The 23,372-nt window shown below is 34.9% G+C and overlaps 1 protein-coding gene and 1 long non-coding RNA gene across 2 annotated transcripts in view; one reads left to right on the top strand and one right to left on the bottom strand.

Moving 5' to 3' along the window:
• LOC108373050 (putative fatty acyl-CoA reductase CG5065) overlaps window positions 1-13,428 on the top strand; it is a 43,118-nt gene extending 29,690 nt beyond the window's left edge. The window contains exons 4-9 of the mRNA XM_017628896.1: window positions 10,253-10,451; window positions 12,328-12,478; window positions 12,543-12,631; window positions 12,693-12,824; window positions 12,895-13,020; window positions 13,141-13,428. Of these exons, the coding sequence (XP_017484385.1) occupies window positions 10,253-10,451; window positions 12,328-12,478; window positions 12,543-12,631; window positions 12,693-12,824; window positions 12,895-13,020; window positions 13,141-13,261 (818 nt within the window). The 3' untranslated portion in view covers window positions 13,262-13,428. The remainder of the gene's footprint in view (window positions 1-10,252; window positions 10,452-12,327; window positions 12,479-12,542; window positions 12,632-12,692; window positions 12,825-12,894; window positions 13,021-13,140) is intronic.
• Window positions 231-21,974, bottom strand: LOC108373066 (uncharacterized). The gene is made up of 3 exons (XR_001848925.1): window positions 21,963-21,974; window positions 19,630-19,634; window positions 231-327 (listed from the first exon to the last, which is right to left on the bottom strand). It is a non-coding gene; the product is annotated as an uncharacterized LOC108373066 (long non-coding RNA).
• Between the last annotated feature and the right edge of the window lie 1,398 nt (window positions 21,975-23,372).

Genomic DNA, 23,372 nt, shown 5'->3' with positions numbered 1-23,372 from the left:
GGGTCGTTACCTGTGTTTGAAAAAATTTTAATTAAACAAAAATTCGGAAAAACCGCATAAATTCAGATACTCCATGCAAAAAAAATCTAAAAAACTGCATACAAAATTCTGTGAGTCAATATTGAGCAAAACACAACAACTTATTTCTTCACTTCAACACTTATTATTCCATGTAAAACTGAACATTAATGAAATAAATAAAGTGTTGTCTCTATTTTAACCAGAAACAAAAAAATACCACAATAAATACATTAATTATGTAAGAATACAAAGACAAAATAATTATCATAAGCATTGTCTCTTACATACTGAAAAAATGTAATACAGCTCCCACAAAAGCAAAATCGCTACAACAAAAAAATTGTTTGAAAAACCGCAATTCAAATCCGCATAAAGAAAACCGCATAAAAATAATCCTAAGTGTATATACATATATATATATAGTGTCCCACTTCCCCCACTTTCTATACATTGACCTTGACCTAGTAAAAGGGAGCCGACGGTAAGACCAGCTTGGAGCCAACCATATACCAAATATGGCTATCATTCAGCTATTTAGGTCGTTCATTGTCCCTGTTGGTTCCATTAAGAAAAAAGACCTTGGAGTTATGTTTGAAGTTAAACTTTTCAGGGTTTTATCAGATTCATATCTTCCGCACTGTACCCTGTACTGTAAATAAAAGACCATCTTTCTTTATTACAAAGTGCAACGAAGGCAGGTTTAGAAGCGTCTCTATAGCAGCGGTTAGTATTGTTCGCATCTCAGCAGCTAAGCTGACTTTGGAGTTCGCTGAACTTGTCCTAAGTGGAATTCACATCTGTTGTCCTCCACCAGGCGCAGCATTTATTAGATTGGTTTTGGAAATTGTGTCATACATCCACCATGTCAATTTAGGTCTGATGCCCCTGTTCCTCCGCATTAGCTTTCAGGCGACTCATGGATACCCTGGCCGTTTAAATGGCTTTATCTGGGTGCAGATTCCAATAAAGCTTATCATCGGATATACGTAGCTCCCAGAAATTTCACTTCTTTTGAGAAGTGTATTTATTTATTTTTATTTTTTAATAAACAGCTGTAGCGTGCGCCTTGATGTTGTCACACAAACAGGAGGGTCCTACAGTTTTACGCCTACTCTGAACGGCGATTGTATTTTTTAGGAGAAGCTGTTTTTCATGGCAGAAATACACTCGGAGGTTTGCCATTGCCTGCCGAGCGGCGCCCGCTGTTAAGAAAAAACCTTTTTTGTAAGTTTTTTTGCGATGTTGTTTTGACCAAGGTTTGAACCCAGGCCCTGCGGAGTGGAAGCGCGCACTGCTTACCACTACACCGCAGCAGCCTCCCTGGCATGTAATTAATAGTTCTAAATTGAAGAAGACTTTCTAACCAATCGCGTGTATTAGCGTCAACCACTTGGTTCCTTTTCGGTAACGATGAAATGGCCATTGGAACCCTGCACCACCTCTGTTCCATCTTAGGCGGGCAAGACTTTGAAATTGCACATGACCTGTTTCCCCCCCTACGCTGGCTGAGCTAAACCAAAGGCTCTTTTGTCAAAGAGTAGTGAAAGGTTCTGCTACTCTCTCTTTTTTTCGGCGAGGCCAACTCGAGTATGTATTTCCTAGTCAACTCATCCGCAACACAGTTTCCTTCACTATCATTGTGACGCAGTACATATACTCTATATATATAAATCTGGCTATGAAATGAACAGATCCAACAAAAAGAGCGTTCAGGAGTTCAGGAAGATATTTATTGACCTTGGCAATGTCACGGAATTGAGCAGTTCATCTACTGTTTCCTTAATTACAATTAAAACTGCGTGGAAAACACTGTAGTGATCTGGAAGCCTAAGTTTGAGGGTAATCGAGAGTTCTCTGTGGAGACCTCTAAGCTTCGCTCAACCGTGTAAAAGTTTACAGCCTGAACCATCCAACTACTAAGTCTCGTACACTGATTACTAGTCCACCTGATTGCGGTCTTCCTCATCTGAGGAGTAAAGCTGTGGGTGGATGCGGAGCAGTCTCATTTTATACCTAATAGCGCGTTTAGAGTTCTGCGGCCCAATGTGGGTACGATTCCAATCAGGGAGCCGTGCCACAGTCGCTTCTAGATTTCGTCCAAGAGCTCGACTTGCTGCAGTACGGCGTTATTCTTTACAGTTTTTTACCTATTAAACCCTTAAATATTAAAAAAAACGTTAGGAATACTATTACCATATATCGTCGTTATTATGTCAAACTATCGAATGTGCAAAAATGTTTTGGCAAATCGTGAAATTTCTAGTCTTCTTAGAAGCAGAGGACAAACAAAGTGTCGAATCCCACAAAACAGTTTTTTTGCTCCACCGAAAAATACCCATTTTCACATTCGATAGTCTGACCTGGTAGCGACCATATACATATGTACGTGTATTAAGTCTTGAAAGAAATAATCGGTCATGCAGTGATTCTTTACTGCAATTTGCAATTTTATTCGTTTCAATTAAATAAATACGTTTGTAATAAGAACTTGTTATATGTGTGGAAATTGTGTTTACTGTAAGGCAGACTTTTCCAGGATTATAGGGTTAAATTGGCTACACTTACACACAGAAATACCAACAAATTACAAGACATGTCTAGCAGAAATACAAGAATAAATTTATGTACATACTTTTATACATATATACGCTACATATACTCTATTATGCATATATACATACAAACCTACAAACATAAATAAACATATTGTTCTCTCACAAATATAAATATATCTACTTATACATATAGAATCACTTACATGCAAACATGAATATTAAAACAAAAAACTCACCCAAAATATCACTCACACTAAAGAACCACCCACTCACACAATCACACATACATACATCCATACACATCTCAGCCAACTAATACCCTCATTGTGGCGCGGTTCACTGGTAAATATTTGTTTATTGATTATTATTTTAAATGTACTTTAAATTAACTTTCCCATTACTTTTTCTCTTCTAAAACTATTTGCGTTACAAAAAAAAAATAAAAAAAATCCAGTGACACCTGCCGCCTTTGAGCCGAAAGAAGGTTGGGTGGACAACTTAAATGGACCCACAGGTCTGATGATTGGCGTTGGCAAAGGCGTCATACGCTCCGTGCTTGTAGATGAAAATAATCGCTCCGAAGTTATTCCAGTCGATTATGCCATCAACGGACTGATTGTGATGCCATACGAATTTAACAAGAACAGCGCACGGTAAGTGGGTGCAGGCATGCAAAGAGAACTCAATTAATCCCCTGCATAAAGGCAATTGAAAGCTATATGGGCTTCACAGGGCGGACTGCCTTTATTTTTTCAAAAATAGCTATTGGAAAATTTCAAGGATATTCAAAAATGAAACTTTAAAAGGATATTTTCCTTTCGGTTCACCAAAAGAATTTATTTTGTTCAATTCCGCAGAAGTTTTTTTTTAATTTGGAATCCATATTGTTGTTCTACATTGCACTCATGGTTGAATTATTATTCCAACATTCATTGCACTGAATTTTTCAAAATAATTTTTTAAATAAATTTTAAAATTTCAAGGCCGATTTGAAAAATTTCTGACTTGAGAGATAAAAACTCACAACGCCTTTTTCCTATATGTAGTATTTGGCCCCTAGTTTCGCGAGTAGTTATATTTATTTTTGTGTGTGTAAAATTGACTGTTGCCCGGTGTTATTATCGGCTAAAGCTTTTTAATGAGTGTGTACTAAATTTTTTGTCATTTAAAGCCCAATTTGAAATCTGTCGTAATAAATCAGAACCGTTATGTTGAGGGTTGATTCATAGCAAACTTTCTTATTTATATGCTCATATGTAGTATATTAGTATCAAAATAAGTAGTCATTAATTCTTTTTAGTCCCACCGAGGTGCCCGTCTACAATATCACTAATGCCGATCACCGTAAGACGAAAATGGGTGATGTGATCAGCATGTGTAAGCGTTTGGGACGTGACTATCCACTCAATGTGGGGCTCTGGTATCCCGATACTGTTATCACAACCAACAAGTTGTACCATCACTTCAACGTGCTGATGTTCCATTGGTTGCCCGCATACTTCTTGGACTTTCTACTACTGATATTCGGGCAAAAGCGATTGTAAGTTTTTTTTTTTTTAATTAAAGGGTGTAGAAATTTGGAGCTTTGTCGAAAAGTTAGAAAAAAAATTAATTTTTACAAATAAGTTTCCAAATTTAACCAGAGACTGAAACTATTGCCTATTTCTATTTTCTTTTGTGGCATGTTTTATTTATTTGGTCATGTTTTTCAATCTGGATGTTTTTTTCTAACTAATTAATTAAATAGATATTATCGGTAAAATTAAAATCCAATAACAGCAAATATATTTTGACCAAAACTATTACATATTTTCTATAAAAAAAAAAAGTTTAAGGGGCAGAGAAGATTCCTTATTTTGATAAAAAAAAAACAAATATGTAAAAAACTATAAAGGTTGATCGAATATATATTTATAGCCCTTTCGTACGCTGAAAAGTTCATTGTTCTTGAAAAGAGGCAAAATATTTATGAAACATGATTACAAACTAAAAATGCTAAAATACATATAAAATATATTGGAAAAAGAAGTCGCAAAAAAGCTTAAATTTTCGTATTATAAAAACTGGACCTAAATATCTGAACTTTATATGTGAAAAAAAGAAAAATATTTAGAAGAAAAACCAACAACTCTTTTTGAAACACCCTCTATTCTTCAATTTAGCCAATCATACTTGCATACATACATACGTACATATGTATGTATAAATACGTACACAATTCATTCTTTGCCAATATTTCAGCATGGTTCGCGTTCAAAACAAAATCTCCACCGGTCTTGACGTTTTGCAGTTTTTCACTCTACATCCGTGGTGCTTTAGATCAGATAAATTTGGCGATTTATGGCAGGATCTTTCAAAGGAGGATAAAGCTATGTAAGCATTACAAAAATGAGCAGTTTCACTTTTATTACTCATTAAAATTATATACTCGTAGCTTCAACATGAACATGAATACCGAACACAGCGAAGAGGAGTATCTAATTGGTTGCATTAAAGGTGGCCGTGAATATATTTTAAAAGAAAAGAACGAGGACTTGCCAAAGGCCAGATTCCATCAGAAGATGTGAGTATATATGTATATCTGGTTAATTTTCAATAGGATTAGGTAGAAGTCTTAATAGTGAAGAGTTTTCAAATTAAAGCTCGCTTGGTGACTTTGCAGTAACATTCTTACTCAGTGGTAGAAGTGTATAGAATGAAGTTTTCCTTAAAATAGTATTTCACAATAAGGCTGATAATTACCGACATCTACAGTGGAATTCTGACAATCGCTACGATTAATTTTCGTCGCTAAAATTCTCTAAATGTAAAGCAGTTGGGCCTAAAAGTATACAACAAGGAAACATAGCAGATGCAATTTGTAAGCCAAAGCAGACAGTATCAGAGGCATGTAACTAGATGTTGCTTGTTGTTAGGCCCGTCTACTATTCTTTTTGAGATTTTTAGCGATCAAAATTAGCGATAGCAATTGTTGGAATCCGGCTGCTAAAAAAAACAAATAGAAAAATAAGTGTAAAAATCACAACTCGCAATTTAGCCTGAAAGAAGGCAACAAGTAAACAGTCCGCGGAAGAGTTTAAGAAAATAAGAAAATGCACTAGATAGATAGGCAGGTATTAGTGGAGGTCTGCACTGCGACCAGGAGATCTATTGTGCGTCTTGCTCCTTACAACACCTCGCTTAAGTCTGACCCCTTCCTTGTAAACATTCGGACTCGTTTTAGAGTCAGAAAAGTCTCAGAATTCTTAGTTGTAACCCAGATTATGAGTTCAAAAAAGAGTAAAAAAGAGTATATTTCTCTTATTAAAAGAGCATGCCCTCCAAGTTTGGAGTTTAGAGCCTTAAACACAAATATTTTTTTAATAATGGTGATTTTTAATAAACGTTAACTTCTACGTGAACTATGTTACAAATATTTTTTTAATAATGGTGATTTTTAATAAACGTTAACTTCTACGTGAACTATGTTACTTTTGTTCAACTCAGAAATTATTACCTCAAAAGTGTCCGAAATAAGTCAGCCTTGTTAACTGGTCTCAGAATCATATTTATGACGAAATTAAGACTCATAAATTCCGAGCACTCAGAAAATTTTTTAAACGATTAGGAAGACCAAAAGGTGGTTTGCAGACATCGAGTGTATGTGTTTCGGTGCTTCTCTCGTCTTCTCGTCTCGGCGTCGCATCCGAAAAGCATGTGCTCAGCTGCATTGTCACAGGATCGACATACATCGTTGGACCAGATCCCTTAATCTTCAATGACCTGTTAACGCACGTATGGTGCGTTGATTCCACGGAATCAGTTTTTTAACCTCAGCGCACTCTGTGAAGCACTATCCGTAATGAAAATATCAATCGGTTTCATTTGACCGATAACATTGAAGGTCTCCATTAAACAGAATCAGATCGCCCTCGCAATGCAAGCTGACCTTTTTACCGTACTCAATATTGTTTGTACAATCTTAGTTCGTATCTATGTCGTTCCACTAAACCAGCGAACTGTATGTAATATTTGGGCGAAACACCGCCTTCTACACAGCATAAGATCAGGGAGTAGGCCCAACTTTTTAACAAAAATTTTCTTGCCATAATACAGAGCACAATGTGCCTATCTAACTCGGAATGAGTCGCAAAAACGCAACGTATGCCATGTTTTGCTACTTCGCTGCTTCCTATCCACTTTACCAGGAAGTTCTCGATCCCTATATTGCTGAGTGATGGCAACGTATATCCCAGCGAAGACTACACCTTTTGTACAACCTCATGGAGCGCAATTTCTTGTGTATTGGTCTACGCCACCATTTGAAGTGCTAGGTGCAGTGTCTTATGATGGACCGGAAATTTGTTTTACTACGATTTTGTTTAACTTCAGTGGTTCGCTTTAATTATATCATGCTCGGGAGTCTCGCAAAGAGTGGTATTGACGTGTTTAATGATTACGGCGCTAGCACGATTTTTTGAGTATTTCTCGACCCGAATAGTATTTTAGATCGTAGCACCTGCTTGACTTGATTGTCAAAGAAAATAATGCCTTTTCCTATTACATATTTGTGCCGTTCAATTAAAGTAACTTAAGTAACTTTAGAGGGTTTGACTTTGAATTAAAAAATAATCAGTTTCCCTTGAAATTTTTTTTATTTTTATTAAGCTTCTATTAAAAGGGCATCTTGACCTTCGCGTATAGCTAGTTAACTGCTAAAATACTGTTAGGGAACCCAATTAAATGTTGCTTTAAAGGGAAAGGGGCAAAGGGCATATCCCGACATCGAGGCTACTTCGATTGAAGGGCGCACATACGTATATGTAGTCGTACTATTCTGTATTAGATGATTCGCCTTCTATATTAGTAAAGAGCTCTGCTAGAACGCTCATGTATAAAGCTATTTGGGAAATGGTATGATATGATCGGCACATCTTCGGAATAGAGACCAGCGCCGATTCCTCTTTCCATGCTCAAGATATTAATGTAGATGGTAATGTCACTCTTTTCCATATGTAGGTATTCTTGCCTTGAAATCCTCGAAACAAAATCTCAGAAAATTGTTAGTAATGTAGTCTGCGCTGGCGTCTGAGCTAGCTTTAATTTAGTATTTATTACTTACTATGCATTAACTTTTCTTAGAAGTAAAATATAATTACATTAGATTAATCGGTATTACTCTTATCTTTTTCAGAATGTATGGCATCGATCGCTTCTGCAAAACCGTAATTGTTGGACTCTTCGTATATTATTTATTGAAGTGGACAGGCGTTTTAGCGCTTTTCTCGCGCAACGAAGAGTTGATAAATGAAATATAATAAATTTATGCCTTAAAATATCACTTGCGAATTTAGAAAAATACTCAGTTTTGTATTGTATAACTGCATCTACCTCTATTTTTGATACTTTTAGAAGCTTGTGTGACTCAGGCAAATAAACATAAACATAGTGTACTTAAAATTATGAGCATCCATTTTTATAAAAAAAAATGGTGTGTAGGACCAATTATTATCGCTAATAAAATTTGCTTGTACTGTAGTACATATGGTAAACTATTCTAAATAAAATTTAATAAAATACTAATACATTTTTTATTCGAATTACTATTTCATAGACTTCATTTCTAAGAATTAAACCAAAGAGAGGATCATGTGACCTTGAAATAAAACGACATTTTTTAATTACTTATGAAGTCCACATATTTGTATATATTTATATATCGAGGGCTTATATTCAACAACCCCTATCTGCACATTTCATAAAAATTAGATTCAGATATAAAAAACGACCTAAGACTTAACTGCCATCGTAGATATTACTGCTGACCTTGCAAAACGCTTGACAGAAGAATTAACAATTAAATTGTAAAGTAACATTAGTGATTATAGGTAAGTCCCAGATGGGTTCTAACATCACAAAGTAGTTCTTGTGAAAATTGTAAATAGAGGGTATGGAATATAATCCCCCGACATATTTAGGAAGTTCACAAGATGCTTTATACAGTCATAAAGTTGTATGTCATAAGCTGTAAACGGCTAAAAATATATGAAGAGCATTCGCAAGGTACCATAAAAGTCAGAAATGCATCAAGCCAAAGTATCAGTCTCTCTTACTTCTAAACTGTAATTTATGGAAATGCCTTATTTATGCTACTAAGTCCCAATTAGGTGCTTAACCGTGGTTACGCATATTGGACATTTTTCCATCAATTATAATTTAGAAATAAAAGAGACTGCTGCTTTGGCATGATGCATTTAAGTCAAAAAGTTAAGACTTGAAGATGACACTATTGTTATTATTACGTTGGGTATACGCTGAGACCTATGTGTTCTATTGTGCTAAACCCATATTTTAATCACTCCAACTTTAGGCTATTTAAGAAGTTAAGCACTTTGCATGTTCCAAATTTTGGATGGAAAAGACAATCGTTCCCCTAGGTGTATCAGTCTGATATTCATGACACGTGGGCAGTCACATATAATGAGCCCAGAGCCCTCCCGAGGTTTCCTCCATAAACCCACACAACTTGCAGTACGTCTCTACAGAAATACCCATTTCATTCAAACCCTTCTTTGAAAGCTTCCCCATAGCTGTGGTAATATGTACTGGCTTTTATAAGGCGTAATGCCTTTCAATTTTCAGATGCAAGTAGTTGCTCTTGCCGGTGATGCCTTTATATGGAGACTGAGGAATTAGGTTGACACCAAAAGCATTAAACGTGTCCTAAATATGTTAATCAAATTTGACTGTCATTTAGTAATTATTCACATTTTCTAGAAAAAATCTAATTTAATGTTCCCTTATTAAAAACTATAGAGCTGGTTAAAACCAAATATTTCTCGCACTAAGTTACGTATTCAGACATGCATTTCAAGAGTTTTTTTTTTTTGGAAAAAATACTTTAATTGTTTAAGCGCGACTGCTAACACCGGGTGCCTAAGTGCATGAAGTTATGAAATTTTTGCATATGCACTTCTCGACTGTCATGTAATAAAATTTTCTTATGTTATAATTTGATGGCACTTCAAAGTAGATATGCTCGGCCTAGTCTGATGCATCCGTAGTTTTTATGGACTTTGCGTGGCTTACAACCAAGCAGAGGTGATAACAGATGGTTGCCATTGGCCACAGTGCCTACCCACTATTTTTTTATGAGTGGTACAGTTTTTCTTCTTTGATTGCGATGAAATTTTTAATAATAATAAATAAAATGTGTTTAAAAAAAAAAATTGGCTATTTTCTTACAAAACTCAACGTTTTTTTGGCAGTTTTCGGTCATTGTTGGATGTTTTTTGTATGAAGGCTGTACTAAATATTTGTCGGATCGCAAATATAATGGCAAATTCGGATTCCTCGCATCGAAAAACCCTATTTTCAGAGTAATCGAAAATCTCAAAATTTCGATAAAAAAAACAGGTACCGCCTAAAGATTTGAATTTGAATTTTACTCGCTAAAATGGCCCAACCTAAAAATTTATTACTACTGATCCTCTTAATGAACGGAATTAATGATGTTTTTTCATGAAAATTTACATTTCAATTACAGATATATTTGCATATGTATGTATGTAAATTTATGTACTATAGAATAGTATTCGTGTATTTTCTGGTACATAAAAATGTAATAGCTTATTTATGGTACAAGAAATATGTACATCATATTTATATGTTCACTAATTTAAATATTTTACAAACAGTCACTCCTGCCGTGCAAGAACCACACCCCGGTTGGGTGGATAATCTAAATGGACCCACTGGAGTTATGATCGGTGCTGGAAAAGGTGTTATACGTTCAATGCTGTGCAATGGTGAATTAAGATCTGAAATAATACCAGTCGACATGGCGATAAATGCATTCATTTTGTTACCATATCGTTTCAATATTATGGAGAAAAGGTAAATTATTATACATACATATATGTATATGCTACTTAAAGTTGTTAATAAATAAATGTAGGAATAGATTTACATAAAGTAGAAAAGTACAGGGTATAATGCTTTTTTTAAAAATGGTGTGATATTTATGGTCTACTTTATTTCAAATACTCATAACTACCTAAATATGTTTTGTTTTTGCACGCATTGAAAATATTTCAGTTATTTCCTATTTCATACAACTCAGTTAAAGTTCCAAGAGGGATTTTTCGAAGCTTTTCCTAGTAAAATGAAATACTGGTTCGGAAGTTTTGTTTTTACTCTGATTTTTCGAGTAATTACCTCCTGAATCGAATTAAAATACCAAGAAAAAATTTGTAAGAAAATAGAAAAGTTTTATTTGATAAGTATATACATAAATTACTGCATTTAAGTCCAACAGTTCTTTCAATTCAAGAAAAAAACCGTCGCCTTCATCGCCGTTGGGACCCATAGACCCCATACTTGGGTAATGTATCGGGCACCTCTCTCACCAGCTACTTCGTCTGTCTACTGCACACTGTTTCCCCACTCTCGCAGGATACAATGACGTTCATCTTGGGAAGCTTTGCCAAGGATGTGCCCGCACTATACCCGTGGGTGCTTCCGGGAAGTTCACCCCCTACAACCAGGGCAGCCAAAAGAAAATACGGGACATTAAATATGCCTCTTGGTGCATCGTCTTTCTGATATGTCTAAAAATGGCAACACGCCAGACATAGAAGCTATTTAAAGCGACAGGCCTGAAAATGTTCAACTTCAATACAACCCAAATTCTAAGTATGACTGCCAAGTCTCCAACCAAACTCTTGAGTCTGTGAGGAATTTCATATACCTTGTCAGCGCAGTGACCGCCGGTTGAGGAAGTGACGAAAACATTGGATGTTGAATACGTAAAGCCCAAGCTGCCTTTGATATGTTGTAGACGTTATGGCAAAACAACAATCTGAGTTCCAGGTTACATATTAGGCTTTTCAAATCTAATGTTGCAGTTGCTATGAAAGGCTATCAAGGAGCTCCTAGGCACCTTCATTCGGGGACAAATATGGAAGTGAGTAGGTCACAGTATGCGCAAAGAAGGTCGCAGTATTGCAAAGAAAGCCTTGTTATGGAATCCCCTAATCAGCAGAGCCAGGCCTCCGGCAGACCGCGCGAAGAGAAGAAGAAACTCGGGTTAAGCTGGAAAGAGCTGAAAGCGAATACCAGAAACAGAACCAGATGGAGCGCGGGCGCAATAGACGCCCTATGTCCCGCTAGTGATTAAGTGAAACGCCTCCATCGGGATGTTAAGTCACATTACACCTTTAAACGTTATACACCAGAAAAGAGGTCTTTGTACTGAACTCTGCGGAACATCACCCATCATCGAGCATTCTTAAATGCTTAAGCCTCATGGTGAAATACACTTTCACTTACCGCATTACACCCTCTTTGAATATGGCACTGAGTTTTTTAGGACTACAGTTAGGCATTTCTCACTTCACTGCATTAAAAACAAATTAAAATGATAAAATCGTTATCGTACATATGTACAAAGATTATTTTATAACGAGCTGTATTCTTACCAAATTTTTAACATTCAGTAAATTTAGTACCTGGCCTCATTTGCTTTGCCCTGCACTGGTCATAGAAGGCAATTTTTCTTTTCGAAGCTGATCCGAGTTTTTTTGGTAGCTAAACGCTATTCCTTAAATAATGAGTATTGAGAATTTATTACCTTTAATTCGAGAGCCCTATGAGCGAACTGAACAGTCCCCTGAACCTTAACCTTAATTGAAATCGCCAACGTAAATTAAAAAATTACGACAGTTGCAATAATAAATCTATGTACTTTAATTTGTTTCCAAAACTCTCTTAGGCCTAAAAATGTACCAGTTTTCAATTTGACTGTGCCAGATGCAAAAAAACGCACTTGGAAATGGGTGATGGATGTAGGACGCGATTTGGGTATGAAATATCCTTTCGAAATCGGACTTTGGTATCCAGATGGGCATATCACTACGAATAAGGTAATTCATTTTGGATATTTTCAACAATTTTGTTTGCTTAACTAAGCTCTCCAACATTTTTTAGATTTATCACTGGTTCTGCGTTATTATGTTCATGTGGTTGCCGGCATATATTATAGACTTCTTATTGGCTATTTTCGGGCAGCGACGTTTGTAAGGCCAATACAAATCTTAAGCTTTATTCGATTTTTCATTCGAAATTCTTCCTTTATAGCATGGTACGCGTACAAACACGCATTGCCATCGGCCTGGATGTACTGCAATTCTTTACCACGCGCTACTGGGATTTTAAGTCACAGAATTTTGAGCAAATTCAAGAGGTTTTGTGTCCGCAGGATAACTTAATGTAAGTACTGTATTACTTAGTTTAATATAAGTTGCATACATTGTTAAGCCAAATTCTCGTTTCGAAATAGTTTCAAAATCGAAATGAATGACGTTGATGATTACGATTATTTGCGTACCTGCATTCTTGGTGGACGTCAATATGTTATGAAAGAACCATTGTCCTCATTGCCTCGGGCGAGGACACAACTCAAATTGTAAGTGTTCAAAATGAATTTGGTACTTTAATCAGCTATTCATGCATTTACAAAATGTATTTATGTATGTACTTATATTTACAAAATACTTAATATGGCTCCCGTTTTTCTTTTAAAAAGCTTATACATTTTGGATCGAGTTTGCAAGTTCACTTTCCTGGCCAGTATGTTTTATTGGCTCGGCTCCAGGATTGGCGTTTTTGAGTACTTGCGTGCCACTTCAATGGAGAATGTTAAATAAATTTAGTTACAAAATAAAAATTAGAGGTTTTTTTAAGTTTTATATATATTTAATGTTATAACTGTTACATACTATGTAATGATCGAAATGTTAATCGCGCTTTAATTGTAAATATTTACAAGGAAGGTTCTTAACCTTTCTATAACTTCTATTGAAATATACATTTGTGTACATATCTTTATTATGAAAAACTTTTTCAACCAAATTGGACTGCAAGGTTAAGTGGTTATTGCTTAAAGCTAGTGTTATGACTCACAAAAGCTCTGAAAGTATAATAATAATATTTGGCGCTTACACATTTGCTAGTCATTGGCAGAGCTTCTCCTCCGATTTGTGGTGTGCGGACAGTAATTTTTTAAAGTCGCAAACGGAGTTACAATTTTAAGCAATGATTTTAGGATAGGCTTTACCTGCCGCAGAGCGACCGCACATTAATGCGAGAGTTCAAAGAACTTCGAAAGCTTTACCATGCCATTTATCTCGCAGAAGGAAGATCATTACGAGATATAACCGAATGCAATTTTCAACAGGTTCTTCTTCTATGTTGTTAGTAAGTAACTATTTACCTGTTGATTTTAAGATGTTTATACCTTCGATAAACATGAAATGGCACTATAACTGTGGTTCGGTGTTTGTAAGTGCCAGAAGAATAAGAGATGTACCCATGAAAAAGTATACCAAAACGATCAAAACGTCGATCTGAATTGATTTAGCCAGTTAATTTTTGAGATATCCGACTGGAATTTGGTAAGCGGATCCTTTTTTGTAATGTAGTAATCATTTTAGGTACCGAAAAAATCGGACCAATACAACATATATCTCTCATATAACAGATCGTTCAGATATGAGATTTTGCGTTATAAGTTATTCATCGATTTATGTATCTAGGAACTTGAAATTTCGTTCTATTTTCACTTATTATCAACAGAGAGTGAAAATGACAAATATCGGTCCACTATAGCCTATAGCTCCCATACATACCACTGATTATTCAGATATGAAGTTATGCTTTAAAGCTACTTCAATTAGAGAGATAAAATCGATAAATTTCGCGAGCTATTTACTAAAGGAAAAAGGAAAAATTTAATATACAAATTTGTATGGCAGCATCTACTTCTAAGCGTAAATGTCAAAAGCATGCACACGGACACGCATGCTACATATTTATCATCAGGGCCGAAGAAAATAAGCAAGAAAAAATCAATTTTAAGCGCTTAGATAAGCACTAAAACATTAGTAAACATACTACTCTTTGATTTAAGAGAAAAAACGCAGAAACATTTTTGACACTTTAAATACCAGAAGCAAGAACAAAATGTTTTTACTCTAATGCTACTACCTGCCTGATATGTCTTGATTGAGCCAAATTTTTTTAAGCAGTTGGAAGTTTTTAAGAAACTTACTACGCTTTCTATTATGGTTGACTAAAGTTTGTTTGCTTCTTTTCAATAGAAATATATGACCGTTCTATTATTTAATAAGAAAAAAGTTTGACAGCAGGCAGTAAAATATCAGAAGTCTAAACTCCTTGGACTTTACTATCCACACAAAGGAAATAATAGCAATTTTTTTCACCATTTTCTTAAATGGTTCGTACTTAGCTTTACACATTAAAATAAGAAAAATAAGCATGGTCGTTAAAGTTATACTTGGAAGCCCTGAATAAGCAAACTAAGGAAATTCCAAGCAAAAGTTTAAACTTTTCGGCCCTGTTTATCACACAAAGTGAACTAGTGTATCTCATACAACTAATTGTTCGGATCCAACTTTTTCCGATATAACTTAATTAAGGTCAAAAACATTTTACATTTACTACGAGTCACTCTGTGTGTGTGTTTTCAGCGCCATCTACATATAATCCAATCAAATATACACAAAATCCAAATTATTTCCCACAAAGTCCACATTCGTATGTATATGCTTACCCGTTCATCGTTATAAAATTTAAATTATTGTTTGAATAACTTACATTAATTAGCACCTACCACATTGGGTGTAGTACTCGTAACCAAGTTGTATGTTTAATAACATTTGCATTGGAGTGGAATGGCGATTCTCTTTTGTCAAGTTATTTTCTCTTCGTACGAATATCGTACGTGACATAATGATAAGTTTCATTAAAATTTCAAGCTTTTTAATTAAATTTTCTAGAAAATTTTCCAGAATGCATATTTGGAGCCCATTCAATTATACTGGTTTACAGCAAAACTGTTCTATGGATGTTCTAGAATTTCTCGGTGATTCCGAAAATAGAGTTAATTTTTTTCTATCGATAAGTTTTCGAGATATGTATTTGCAATTTACCGTTATTCAGCTTTAAAAAAAAAAGAAATCCACTTAATCACGTGTAATTTAAGAACCAATTGAATAATCGTTATACGAAATTAGGCAAATTTCTTCTGAGAAAATAATTAACAAAGAAAAAAAAAAAAATTTTTAAAGTTTGAATTTTTTTTTATTATCTTTTTTAACTATTCTCAAACGTGTTAGCGGCATATATCGTATCGCTATCGCAACCTTGAGACATTAATAACACATGTCAGCTACTTGCGATAGCGATCCGAATATTGTCGCTAACCGGTTTGAGAAAAGGTATACATACTGGAGTTATTAATTAATTTTTCATAAACTATCAGGCCTATCGTGATGTATACACGGTTTATGGAGGATTTTATTGGCTTCCAACTTCATTCTCTACACATCTCTCCACAAATCGTTCTCATTTACTTAGAGAATTTTGGGGTACGGGACCATTTTTACTGTAACTTCCTGCAAGTTCGTGTAAAAACCTGTAAGTTCATGGAGTAGATACTGGATCAGAGCCATTATTTAACTAGAATTGTATGGGTTATAAAACTTCACGCCCGAAAATGCTCCTATGCCACTTTTTGGAAATCAATTTCAATAATAATTTTTGAAAATTGTAACTGTAACTGAAAGCGATTAAATCGCTTTCGAAAATTAATTTCAATTTGTCCCAGTTGCATTTCATTTTTTATTTTTTCTGAAAGTGAGTATTTTATAAGGAATATTAAAAACTAATGCTTCTCAACTCATTTAATAGTTTCCAAATTAGCGCGAAGTAAGGAATATTGACTTTCATGTATAATATGTGTAGATTTAAACCAGGTTTTAAGTAAAAGAGGGCTAGTAGAGTCATCGAAATTTAAATGCAGGGGAATGGAGATGGGGTTAAAAACTCGGTCCCAATTTTCAAATTATTAGCAGCAGTTGTGAACATTAAAGTGTCCAAAATAATGATTAGGACATGAAGGCGTATACATCTTGTGCCTGAAATAATAAACAAATTCTGAATTGCTTAAACGTAAGTTGTTGTTTCTCTGCCATGGAGTAAGCCTTTGCTTGGGTTAAACTTCATCAAATGTTTCAAAAACATATTCCTACAAAAATATAATTAAAGAAAAAGCAAGCACCCAACATTTTTTTTTAAGCAAAGTCAGGTGCTTTAAGAACCTAGGGTACTAATTAGAATTATGCACAGCAAGTGGCAGGTCTTTTTTTTACGCTCCTAACCATTGATATGGTCACTTTAATATTCACACCAGCTGCTAATTTATTAAGAATTGTAGGTGAATTTTAAATTGTTTGTACTTTTCGCCCCTTTTAGCGACAAACTCGGAATTTATCCTGCTTTTAATTTTTATGTTCAAGCTTTCAAATTTTAAATTGTATAGAAATCCCTTTGGTTTTGCTACATATATGTTGTTTAAAAATAAAATCACCACACCAGAATCAAGGTCTAATTAATTTTTCCAAGAAATAGTCAACCAAAAACGAAAAAAATTCAATTCAAATTCCCACATTTTTGTATCAAGGTAGGCATTATACGATACATGTATCTATGTATGTATATAAATTTCTTTTCACACAAAACCCTCTTACAGCTCTTTCGTTTGACACCTAAAGGGTGTTTTTTAGGAGTGTGGTTTTCAAGGAGACAATACTTTTTTCGGAGCTGGTCTTTTTGACAGATGTTACATGATTTATACTCAGTTTGGTTTGCCATTTCATAATGCACTGACTTACTCCGGAACAACGGTTGCAAATCGTGCAGATTTATTACCAAAATAATGGTTCGGTTCGTGCGCCGCATTGCGGGATGCGTCCAATATTCGACATAGTCGTCATAATCGCCCAGCAGAGTCGGTAATTCGAGCAACCATGGATCGGTTTCGCACCACGTTTACTCTAGTGGATAATGCGCATTCTCAATAGAGGTGTCAAACTATCGATAGTCACACCAACGATAGTTTTGATAGTTTTCAGAAAAACTATCAATATTCACGATAGTCTCGAAAAAAACAAAACTGTCGATAGCACTATCGATAGCGCTATCGACAACGCAAAATCAGTTAGTTCTTTGTTTTCACAGGATCATAGTGAATTATACATTATCTCATAAAAGTTATATTCATTCAAAATTAAGTAACTGCTTAGCCAAAATACTTCTCTTTTTAGAAAGTTCAAAAACAAACACAAGTTATACAAACAAAACAGGATTTACGAATAACACATGTATGTATGTTGGCCTAAATGCGTGCATATTTGAATTTGACGTCGGCATCACACTAAAAAACAAAATTTTTAATTCAAATTAAAAAATTTTGGTATTAGCAACAATAGTTCGATAGTCCTACTAAACTATCGATATTTTTGATAGTATAAAAAAAAACTATCAATGAGTATTGATAGTCTAAAAAAAATGAAACTATCGATACTATCGTACGTAGTTTGACAACTCTAATTCTCAAAGATGTTGTACAGTGCGCACCGAAGACGCAATTGTTGCTGTGGAGCAGGGTATCGAAGAAGACCCGAATGGGTCCATCCGCCATCGCGCGCAACAATTGGAGCTGTGCCCAACCACTTTATGGTACATTTTGCGGAAGGATCTTGGTTTGCACGTTTACCAAATCCAACTCGTGCAAAAATTGAAGCCCTCAAGCGCGTCGCACGTTCGGTGAATGGGCCCAAAACTAGATGGCCACCGATCCCGATTTTCACAAGAAAATTTTGTTCAGCGATGAAGCTCACTATTAGTTGAATGGGTACGTTAATAAACAAAATTGTCGCATTTGGAGTAATAATAAGCCAAAAGCCATTGTTGAGACGCCATTACATACTCAAAAAGTCACTCTATGGGCAGAGGCAATCATTGGTCCATATTTCTTCAAAAATGAAGCCGGCCATAATATTACAGTCAATGGGGAACGCCATGATTAAGGACCTTTTCGTGCTTAAATTACAGGATGTTGATGTGGACGACCTTTAGTTCCAACAAGACGGCGCTACATGCTATACATCCAACGAAACAATTAATTTATTGAAGGAAACTTTAGCTGAGCGCATTATCTCGCGTCTTGGGCCTGTGGCCTCCAAGAAAATGCGATTTAACACCGCTGGACTATTTTTTGTTGGGTTATGTGAAGTCGCTTGTCTACGCAGATAAGCTCGAGACGATTGACGCCTTGGAAGAGAAAATTCTGCGCATTATTGCTGACATACGGCCCCAATTGCTGCAAAAAGTGAAATTTATTCGAGCCAGCCGCGGCGGTTACTTGCCCGAAATCATTTTTAAAACATAATGGCAAACTCTTATCTTTATAATAAAGCTAAATTCTTGGCCATAACATTAAACTACACATATGCGTTTTATTTCTTCTTGAAAACCACATGTCTAAAAAAAATACCCTTTATGTATATTTCGATACATATTTCAATTAATTTATGAAATGGATTTTTGGGGAAGGTGACAACCCTCCTTTCTACAGTTTAAGAATAAAGTATTTTCAAACCCACTTCGCTAGATACTCATCTTAAATAATTCATTTAATTTATTAAATAATTTTAACTTAACTGGTTAAACAGGTTGCAACCATCTTCACACATCTCAAAACCATTATATACGGACAAACGAAAGATCTCTTAACAATTTTTCGTTTGGCCTCATATTTTAAAATTTCATATAAATTGTCTATAACCGAATCAAATTCGACTTTTCAAACAGGACCTGTACCTACTGCCAAATCTTCACTTACAGAAATTGTTTACTTTTTGAAACGTTTATTAATGAATACATCAATACCTTTTAAATTGACCGCGCTAACGCATAAAACCTATTTCGATTTGTACATATATATATTAGTACATACGTTCAAACGCAATAGATTTCCATTTCAATTTCTCACTACATATTGATTTCGCCTAAAAATCATGTACAACACAAAGACCAATTTTGCTTTGAATTTTCCTTGCAAATTCATAGTCTAAAAATGAAATTATTATCGAATCAAATATTAGTCTTTCTTTAATAGCCAATTTAATCCCTTACCAAAAAGGTGGCAAACACTCACTTTATTGACCAAACAAAACCCTAAAGAGCGTATGTACATACTATAATAACTAACTGACACTGTATGATTGAGATATGCATATGAAGATGCAACTAAATATTTGCGCGAAGTTAACTGAAGTGACTGACCCACGACGTAAAAGCGCTTAGCACGTAAACTGCATTAGCACAAATGCATACTACGTATTCGTACCACTTGAACATTGCGAGTGAGAGACAATGCGCGTAGGTACTAGTTCGTTCGACTATTTGCCCCTTTTCGAAACCCGGTTTTCGAGTTATTCGAAAAATGGTAATTTGAAAAAAAAACCGGTTCTCCATTTTCAAATTAAGCAAAAACTTGATAAAACATATTTTATCTGCAGTAGAACAGAAGTGTTCAGAAGTCATGACAAAAATTACAATATGACGGCGGTCGTCGTGGCTGAATGCTTAGAGGTACGCTCAAGGTCATAATAATAGGTACAAAGTTAAAAATTATATTGTTTGCCACTTATGTTTATTTTTTTATTTATCTATAAAAGTTTTCACTTAAATTGTAGTTCGATCTACAACAGAAATCACATAAATAGAAGTTTCAAAACTTGTACATACACAGTTCAGAACATTAATCAAACTTCAAAAATGTTCTTAAAAGTTATAAACTTCGGGTGGGCTACACAACTTTTGATGAAAATTTTTTGAAGCTTCATTTATTTTTGTGAACTTTGTGCAAGCTTTCAAACTTTTATTTGTTTGGTTTCTGTTATCGACCAAAATATACTTTAAGCGAAAATCCTTAAAAAAAATAATAATTTTGAATTTTGTGACTATTATTTTGAGCAGGTGTCTACGTACGTACTACCACTCCATAGGACCTGAGTTCGATCCCTTGTCCGAGCAACATCAAAATTAGAAAACGTTTTTTCTAACAGCAGCCGCCCCTCGGCAGAAAATGGCAAACTTCCGAGTGTATTTCTGCCATGAAAAAGCCTGTCATAAAATCCTTTTCCCGTTCGGAGGCGTCGTAGACCTGTTGGAACAAATTGGAGGAGAAACTCGGCTAAAAACTCTTACAAGTAAAACAGAAAAGTATGAGAGAAACATTCGCAATTAATTCTGCTCAACGATCTTATGAAGACTTAGCCGTTAAAAAGTCCTTTTTCGAGAAAAACTCGAACATGTTAAATCGACCGTCTTGGACATGAGATTACATTATCCGCTGTCCCAGACCGCCTATACAAATAAAATCTACTATAGACAGGCCATTCAGCGAAAATCAATAAATATTTTGTCGTTATCAGAGACCAAGGCCATCTATTGCAGACGAAGAGCTCGAGTTTCTTTGTGAGGCTTGCGATACTTTGACAAAACTCTACTCGGGATATTGTAGCAGGTTAAACTATTCAGTCCTCTTTATATGCCCACTCACATCAGCCCATCTAACAACCCTGGCCTTTTCCTGAGCCTTCCGTTAGATGAGAATGAAGACAACACATAATCATTGAATTAGACAGAGTTTAGTAAGCTGATACAACAACAAACAATTGTGAAGGATTTCGTTCAAGTTTGCTTTTATTTTTAACTAATTTTCTGCAGTGGAAAATTTAAACCTCGGTATATTAGATTGTAAAAATCCGGTTTATTCGGTATTCGTAAAGTCAAAATTTCAAAAAAAAAACGATTAAAAATATTCAGAAAAACCGGTTGAAACCGGTTTTGAAAAATCGTGCCAATCACCCTAGTAAATAGGAACGCATGCGCGATGCTGAACCATAGTTATGCTTGGGCCGAATGCGGCATAAACGGAAAATTTAGCAAACAGGAAAACGACATATATTGCATTACAAATAGTGGTTAACGTCCAGCACAAATTATTTTCACTCTATATATGTAATTACGTAATAGGTACATACATATTCATATGTGTGTCCATAATCGGCATATATACATACTTATATTTCAATCATCTATGTTGGCAAAAAGCGTTTTTTAATTAACGTCCACATGTATTGTTATTGGTAATAAATATTAAGTGTAAGAGTAATAATAGGTAGTGGAAATGGTAATGATAATGATAATATATTGGTATTGGTAATAGTAAGGTTAATAGTGATGGGTAGAGGTAAGGGTAAGGGTATGGATTTCGGTAATGTTATTGGTTTTAGTACCGGTATTGGGATTGGTATAGTTGTTACTACTGATGTTTATATTCCCAGAGGGAAAATGGAATGTTTGATAATATACAAAGTAATCGCCCTTATAGCCGATTCATTATTAAGATAAATTCCCTATTTTCGCACTGGATTGATATGAACGTTATTGATTTGACATGGCCTTGTGTAGTACAAAAAGCAAAATATTAAAATCGTTCGTGCTTCGAAGCTAACACACACATGCTTTTTTCTTCTTATTGATGTGATAGAAATGTTAAGTATTCAGAATATAAGCACCAGCGTAGTCTATGCCTGCTTCATTGTGGAAAAATGCAGTACCCCTAATTTAATAGTGCCAGTTTCAGCAATCTAACAAAAACATGAATATCATTCGCAGCACCTAATAGTTTATTTTCCTAGTGGGACCACGATATTTAGAAGATGCTATCGTAAATTGATTTTCTAATTGAGAGGTCATTAAATCTCTCAAGGGTCTACGGTAGTAGAAGGCTTAAATTCAAATGCAATCGAGATGTGCAAATAAAGGATCATAAATGGCAAAGAAAACAGTAATAAAACAAAAACAACATCTAGGTAAAAAAAACACAGTTAAGTAACGGCTGACAAAGTAAACACATAAACAACAAATGCTAAAAATATTGGAGAGCTTGCGGCAAACACGCTTATAGGCCGGCCTCATGCGTTTTAATACATTTACATACGTATGTACATACATACTTATGTTTGTATGTATGTATGTAACTTCATAGACACAATCATATATGTACATATATGTACACAAGTATGCAGGATTTTTTGCATATTGACAGGCTGAGCACAAACAATTACAATACGTATTTTCAATGAAATTTCGATAGTAAAAATTTTTTCGCAAAATTATTTCGCGTAGTTGAATTAAATAAATACGTATGCGTAAGTATTTATGAATAAGTGGGCGCGGGATTGCATATGTCATTCATGAAACAAATTCTCGTCATAGGCGTGTACACAGGTAACGTCACGTATTTACATCATAAATATATGTAGTTATTAATGCTTTTTTGCATTCGCGCCCTTGTCCGTGAATGATTATGCGTGTGTTTAATTTTTCTGCCTAATTTATGCTGTAATGCATTTATTTTTAATCCGTTTAATCATACCGCTAATAATACTTATTTGTCACATTGCATCCATCATCAAATCATTTGCTACTCATCCAAATCTATACATTATAGATATTAAAGAAAAATGAATATGGGGGGGAGGGGGTCTTTATTAGAGCAATAGAAGCCAAAACAACAATTTTTAGAATTTTAGTCTGTCTGTATGTTTATACGCGCATCATTCGAAAACTAACGCATGAAATTGAATACAGTTTTCACCGACGTATTGCTAGTGGTCTAACTTAATATATAGGAGGAAAAAAATTACAGAGTTGCCACCTACCTAAAAATTTCAGTTTAAGTAAATTGGTAAGATAAAGTAAATATTGCAATATGGCTGTCACAAAAATTAGGTTTAAAAACGGCTTTTAGCTGAAAATATTTTTGTGGAGGTTGCCATATGTTTGCAAATTTTAGTTTAATTTAATTAATAAGATAAA

This window comes from Rhagoletis zephyria, unplaced genomic scaffold (genome assembly GCF_001687245.7).
Source record: "Rhagoletis zephyria isolate East Lansing unplaced genomic scaffold, Rhagoletis_zephyria_1.1 Rzeph_scaffold_00078, whole genome shotgun sequence".
NCBI classification, from domain to species: Eukaryota; Metazoa; Arthropoda; class Insecta; order Diptera; family Tephritidae; genus Rhagoletis; species Rhagoletis zephyria.
Note: the sequence above shows the minus strand (reverse complement) of the source record. Positions and strands in the feature narration are given on the sequence as shown.